The following is a 7,524-nucleotide window of genomic DNA, read 5'->3' as shown; positions in this document are numbered from 1 at the left end:
TCTGTTACAAGCAACTTTAGAAGTGACATGCCTGACTGTTACAAGCAACATTAGAAGCGACATGCCTGGTTGTTACAAGCAACTTTAGAAGTGACATGCCTGGCTGTTACAAGCAACTTTAGAAGCGACATGTCTGAGTTACAAGCAGCTTTAGATATAACGTGTCTGGCTTTTACGAGCAACTTCAGGTGTGGCATGTCTGTGAACAATATTTTCTCTGTACTCCAAATCAGAAGTAATGTTGGGATCAGAGTTAAATATGGCATTGTATATCCAAGTTTTCGCTTGACAAGATTCTGTATCCACTTTATCTCTAAAACTTCTCTGAAGCCAAGCCTGACACCATTACCAACATCAGCAAAAGAAAAAAAACCTCTCTACTTTACTGGATTGTTTTACTCAGTCTTCATTCTAAAATGTATTAATTTGATGATCTTACAGCTCATCACTACATGTGGACTGAAAGCCAATCACCAACTTGACCACACGCACTTAATTTGTAAAATAAGATTGGTGTGGTCACCAACTTGGCTTATTCTAGGAATTCTGTGAAACAGAGTTAATGCAATTTTCTGGTTTCTTTGGACTAGTTTATGTTTAGATATTTGTACATACATGTGTATATATATGCATGTGTGTATTAATACACATGCTTTAAGGTAGTGCTAAACTACTGGGTCTACAGGTTTGACACTTCATTTCTTTCTATCATCAGTGATTTTCAGCTGTTGTCAACAGTCTAGAGAGAACTGGACTGTGTCAAGTTAACTTACCTGAAACAAACTACAGTAATACCTCACTTTATTAGGGCACACTTTATAAGACCCCCAAGTTTATGAGATTTATTTTATAATAAATATAAAAAGGTTAAACAGCCATTTTGTGTGTGTGGCAATGTCACAACATGTGGCAACACTGGTTCTGATGTGTCTACACAGCAATGGAGTGAAATGACAGCATAAAATTTCATTGCTACTATGGGAAATTATTGCTCTGCTTTACGAGTAATCTCTGGAAACAAATTAACTTGTATATCGAGGCGTTACTATAGATGGAAATTAATCCATGATAATGATGATGATGATGCAGCAATCTATTAATTGTTGTAGATCCTTTTCTTAAGCACACACACACACAGATTTACATATGATGCAAATTAGTTTTCTTTTCTGTTGTAATTTTTTTAGTTAAATGTTTACTGAAAGTAAAACATTTTAAGTTACGTATGGCATCACAAGTGCCATTGGTTGAATGTATACGGTGTTTATCTTAAATATATCCATAGTTTAGATAAATGGAGTTGAAGGTGAGATATAGAATCGACAAGTAAAAAAAAGAAGCCATGACTAAACAAAGTTATGAAAGAGTAATTAGTGAAGAAAAGGTAGATATTTAGAAACAAAATCATTATTTAAATTTTACTTTTAGTTATCCTGCAATTGTTGACTAACCAAAAATTTGATGCTTATTTGTGTTTGGATGTTGTTGGTGTTGTTTGCTGCTTCTGTTGTTGCTGTGAAAAATCAACGTGAGACACAAAAGTAATTTAAAGTGGGTTTTTTTCTCAATTTCAGGGGAAAATGCTGCTATTTTGGAAGAGAACAAATTATTAAAAGAAGAGGTATGTATCATTGATAACCTGGTCCTCTATTTCTACCACTTTATATTGGAATATGGAGAGGTATATTGGACTAAGGGAGTAAGGTGTTAATCAGACTTTTGAACCGTTAAGTCTCTATAAGACTGCTGGTGTTCTATACAGAGACATAGAGGATTTTTCTGGAAGTGCTATTTGCTGTAGACTAGCGACTAATCCAGGAGAGATTTTCCTCTCTTCACATTTCTGGGTTGCTTGACCAAGGGAAAATTTGTGTTTGCTCTGTTTAACAATAAAGACATAAGGGATACATGAACGTACAATAGGTTGGCAGCTTAAGTTGGAAGAGAAGAGATTTATATGATGTCTGCTGACCAGAGTCAAGCATCAGAACAGGACAGAATGAGTTAAGTTCATTGGATGGGGTAAGATTTATAGTTTGTAGGGTGGTTTGGAGTTTGTAGTTTGGTGGTCATGTCAAGTTTTATAGTTTAGTAAGTTATGTAGGGTTTACCTTTTAGAAGATTGTGAAGTTAGTATATTAAGGCTACCCTACAAATTATAAACTGAAATTTAATTACCTGCACACAACCCCATCTCCATTACTTAATTGCTAACAGCTGAAACATACCAAAGGCATCTGACAATAATATGCCTTAACTCATTAGTGTTCAGATTGCTTAGTCAAATGTAATGCCTATTTATTCATATGTTTTCAATTAATCATGCATTATCTTGTAGCTTTGAATTTTTAATGATGTGAATGTATATTTTTAGAATGACATCATAGAGTAGGTGTGAGAGGCCAGATCTAACCAGTTTGAACATAAAGCAGTTAGTATATTTGGGCAAGATATGGCCTGTTTGAATACTAGAGGGTTAAATCACCTCATTAACACACACAAGACTGACCTCATTAACACACTGTAGTTACCTCAATAACATACAATGCCAGTAGTACATACTAGTAAAATCTTGTTAAATTTAAGGGAATGGAAACTGAGTTGATTATTTTGAATGGAAGACTATTAGAATTTATAAGGGTGGGATTTTGCTTCCCACTCCCACCTACTTTTTGTTACTTTGATCATAATGTGTAAATCCTAAGACTTGTGAAACAAATGTTGAAATAAGCAATTAACCCTTTCAATACAACTCCAGCTGAAACCAGCTCTGGCTCTGTAGTACAAATGTCTTGTTTTCATAAACTTTGAATTAAAATCTTCCACCAAACCTTAGTCACAATTTATGTTCCTAACACTAGCTTAATGATAACTAAGCTATTTTACTAAATTCTTTGTTAAATTTAAAATTAATTGAAAGAAACACAGAGCACCTCAAAATAAATATGGTAATGAAAAGATTAAACAAGTGATGTAAATGTGTTGAGGACTTAGAAATAGTTTGAACTGGTTTGAAAGATGATGGCCTGTTCAGTTGTAAGAGAGAGAGATAGCGGGGGATGACATCAAATTTATGTAAGTGTCTTTATCATTTTTGTTAATGTTTCTTACTCTCACCTGAATTTTTTTGTTTTTAAACAGGTTAAGAAGTTGACTCAAAACCTAGAAGAAGAACGTTCAAAGAAAAATGTTGACAATCACCAAATGATAGAAGCAAACGGTCCAGAAATGCAACTCTATGAAATACAAAGTAAGTTTTTGTTTTTGTTGTTTAGCCCCAGGTCAGTCCAGACCATCCAGTGTTTTATTTAACTTAACTCTACTTGTATATATGTATGTATAAATGACTGTAACAATAGTGTGACTGTGCTAGAGAATCTCATCTGACCTAGACAAGTATGTAAAATGATTAACCCACCTCATATATATATATATATATATATATATATATATATATATATATATATATGTATGAAAATTGAATAAATAGAGTCAACAGGAAGGAGTAAGTTTAGACAGCTATTTAATAAACACTACACATGTTTTGAAACAACATAGATCCACATATACACAGGATGAATGCCTAAGCCTAGACTTGGAATACTACTGGTTATTTGGTGAACGAGCTCTATTTTGTACTCTGATACGCTCCTACCGGAATACACCTTAAATTATGTGTATATATATATATATATATATATATATATAAAAATCCCGCAGGGAGTATTTTTTAGATGTATTCAATATGATGAGAATTAAAAAAGAAGAATTTAAATTCTGCCATTTTCAGAACAAAAGTTTAAATTCAGCCAATTCAGAATCCTGTAATGTCAATTTTAATAGCTTTACCATTTTTATTTGTCAAGACAATCCTAATTATCTTCCCTTGATTCTGTCTCTTTTTTTTTTTTTTTTTAACTGACTTTTGTTCAGCTTTTGTAGTTATATTATACATTTAATAACCAAACTCAATCTTCTCTCTCTAATCACTGGAAATCCTCTGCATATATTGTCCATGTTTCACTACTCTATACCATCACACCTCATGCACTCCACATGTAGCCCTCTACAGTCACTCTCCATGTTACCATACCCAATACACAGCTTTTACACACCATGTAGTGTCCTGTATATTCACTACCATAAACACCATCATATACATACACAACACAGTCTTCTACATAGGCTCTTCATATTTTACCTCCATGCATCACACTACACAGAACCCTCTCTATTCGTTGCCCTTGTTTCACTATCATAGACATACTCATAATGTATGTAATCCTCTACATTCACTGAGCATATTTTGTCTGCGTGTTTCATCTACATTGTAGTTTATATGCAAGAAACAATTGAAAATGTTGATGCTCACCACTACATTGCATCTGTCTTTATTTTTCGCAGGAGAAGCTAGCAAACAGATTCATGAATACAAACTAAAACTACAGAAAGCCGAACAGGACATTGCTACATTGGAGGGATCAGTAAGTATTGCTTGCTTCAGTGGGGCCCTTGTCTCAGTTGAAGACCTACAGTTTGTGTGGTTCTGTGCAGGTATTTGTCACAGCTGGTGACCTGTAGCTTGTGGGGTACTTGTTACATCTGGAAACTTGTTTGTCATGTTTAAGGTTTTAGTGACCTATCACATGAAAGGTTCTGAATTCTTAAAGTCTTTGCTGTTCAAGAAACAGTAATGTATGTCCTGACATGGTTAGGAATATAGTTTTGAATATCAAAAGCTGTATGCTTTAACAGTAAAGTGATCCTCTTATCGCTACTGTATCCTGTTATTTTTATAAGGTACCTACAGAAACCTTAACTTCTCAGTTGTAAGGGCCTGTCACAAAGATGCTTATCACAAAAGGCGGCGAGCTGGCAGAAATGTTATTGCGCCGGGCGAAATGCTTAGCAGTATTTCTTCTGCCGTTACGTTCCGAGTTCAAATTCTGCCGAGGTCGACTTTGCCTTTCATCCTTTCAGGGTCGATAAATTAAGTACCAGTTGCGTACTGGGTCGATGTAATCTACTTAATCCCTTTGTCTGTCCTCTGTGTTTAGCCCCTTGTGGGCAATAAAGAAATAACAAAGATGCTTATCGCTAATGCTGCATGATTGCTTGTTAGAGTGTGTTGTATTGTAGTCTAGCCGGTTGCATGTTTGATAAACAAAGCAACTCACAAACTTTTAAATTTTAACATATTTATTGCTGGACATGATTTACTGTGTTGGCTGTTTATAAAAGAAAGATGTGGATATAATATAACCACTGACTAGCAGGAGGGAACTGTGCTGTGGTCCATCATGAGTGTTTGAAGGCATTTTTTGTTTGAGGTGATCTGTTTAAGTGCCCAACATGGTCAGATCTTAGCAGTCTGCCTTCTGTGAGTACCTAAGGCGGTCTGCCCGAATGCTCAAAGCCATCTGCTGAAACTGTCTGGCTGAGTTATGCGCCAAGCAGTTTTTATAGGATGAAAAATGAGTGAATTTTTGATCATCCAAGGAGCCATGTTATGTCACAGCTTTATACTGATTGCTCAAATTATAGATCAAACACTTGAAATTATGGGGACTCACTTGTGATTCCTAACTGAATATCTTGTGGTTGGGGTTCGAACTCCCACATATCCAACCATGTTAGAGAATTTGGTGGACTTAAAAACCTAAAGATTATTTCATACACATCTGTAGGTAAGGTTTTTTTTGACACTGGAATTAATTTTCTTGCAGCTGAGTACAAGGATTAGTTATGTCTTGTAGCTTAATACTGGGATTAGTTATGTCTTGTTATGTCTGACTACTAGAATTAATTATGTCTTATAGCTAAACACTGCCTTTGTGTGTTGCAGCTTATATTAGGATTAAGTTGTTGTATTTCTAAATGGGTTACTTGAAATTAATGCTGTAATAATTTGTCTTTCAGGTAAACAGACTTGACTCTCAGGTGAGACGATATAAAAGTGATGCAGAGGATTCTGAAAAGTTGGAAGATGAACTGAAGCAGGAAAAGAGGAAACTAGTACGCGAGGTAAATATATCTGACATTTCACCTGTGGCTAATCATTTTTTTCACTACACCTGACATTGCACTCACCTCACCTTTCCTATAGCTACTACTAACACTGCATCTGTGGCCTATCACAGCCAACACGGGAGCCTCCAAGTGGCTATTCAACCTTCTAGAAATAGCAGCCAATCTCTTTTAAATTACACTTTGCCATCTTAAAAAAAAGGACACAGATAACACATTCTTGGGTACAGGAAAAAAAGATGGTATGATCAAAACAGGAATACTTTTGATCTGGGTTGACCTAGGGTTAAACAACTCCCACTTCACTTGTGGCTGCCGCTCGCATTGGACCTGAAACCTTTTATTTGTGGCTATCACTGTCACACTGTCATTGTGGCTACCTCTATCACACTGCTATGGTGGCTCCCTCTGTCATTCTACTATTGCGATGACCTCTGTCCAGCGGCTGTGGTGTCGCACTTCTACAGCTTACAGCTACGTCTTTTACAGTATCTTGGCCACACAACCATCATAACACCACCACCTTGTTTCTATAACAACTGTGTTTTAACTATCATCATCATCATCGTTTAACGTCCGCTTTCCATGCTAGCATGGGTTGGACGATTTGACTGAAGACTGGTGAACCAGATGGCTACACCAGGCTCCAACCTGATTTGGCTGAGTTTCTACAGCTGGATGCCCTTCCTAATGCCAACCACTCCGAGAGACCCTATGTCTGGCGACAGGACTCTGCACCATGTCACACAAGCAGGAGAACCCAGTCATGGCTGTCACACAATTTCTGCAACCACATCACCCCTAACATCTGGCCACCTAACTCCCCAGACTGCAATTCCCTTCATTGTTATGTTTGGGGCGCAGTTGAGCGAGACACCAACAAAACTCCTTGTAACACCAAAAATGAACTGAAGGCAAGGATTATGGCAGCATTCACCAAGTTAAACACGGAGACCGTCCAGAAGAGCTGGAGATTCCAAAGTCGTTTAGAGGCCATATTGAAGCCAATGGCGATTTAATTGAATAAATTTACTCTTTAGTATTTCAAGATGTTTTTATGTTATTTTGGTAAATATATCTGTTAAAATGAGATGTCAATGTTATTTTCATTTTTTTTTTGGCAATTTAAACGAGTTTATTCATTAAATCCTGTGTATCATCATCGTTTAACGTCCGCTTTCCATGCTAGCATGGGTTGGACGATTTGACTGAGGACTGGTGAAACCGGATGGCAACACCAGGCTCCAGTCTGATTTGGCAGAGTTTCTACAGCTGGATGCCCTTCCTAACGCCAACCACTCAGAGTGTAGTGGGTGCTTTTACGTGTCACCCACACGAAAACGGCCACGCTCGAAATGGTGTCTTTTATGTGCCACCCGCACAAGCCAGTCCAGGGGCACTATATCTAAGTCACTATATGTATGTTTATATATATCTATGTTGTTGTGTATTTTCAGTTGCGAGAAGCCCAAAGTCAGATTGAAGAACTACGTAACC

At 36.7% G+C, this 7,524-nt stretch overlaps 1 protein-coding gene across 1 annotated transcript in view; it reads left to right on the top strand.

Moving 5' to 3' along the window:
• The window catches only part of LOC106869544 (leucine-rich repeat flightless-interacting protein 2), a 199,009-nt gene that overhangs the window by 180,259 nt on the left and 11,226 nt on the right, over positions 1 to 7,524 (top strand). The window contains exons 9-13 of the mRNA XM_052970940.1: positions 1,575 to 1,621; positions 3,142 to 3,250; positions 4,405 to 4,484; positions 5,920 to 6,024; positions 7,485 to 7,518. Of these exons, the coding sequence (XP_052826900.1) occupies positions 1,575 to 1,621; positions 3,142 to 3,250; positions 4,405 to 4,484; positions 5,920 to 6,024; positions 7,485 to 7,518 (375 nt within the window). The remainder of the gene's footprint in view (positions 1 to 1,574; positions 1,622 to 3,141; positions 3,251 to 4,404; positions 4,485 to 5,919; positions 6,025 to 7,484; positions 7,519 to 7,524) is intronic.

Source organism: Octopus bimaculoides, chromosome 9, assembly GCF_001194135.2.
Source record: "Octopus bimaculoides isolate UCB-OBI-ISO-001 chromosome 9, ASM119413v2, whole genome shotgun sequence".
NCBI lineage: Eukaryota > Metazoa > Mollusca > Cephalopoda > Octopoda > Octopodidae > Octopus > Octopus bimaculoides.
Note: the sequence above shows the minus strand (reverse complement) of the source record. Positions and strands in the feature narration are given on the sequence as shown.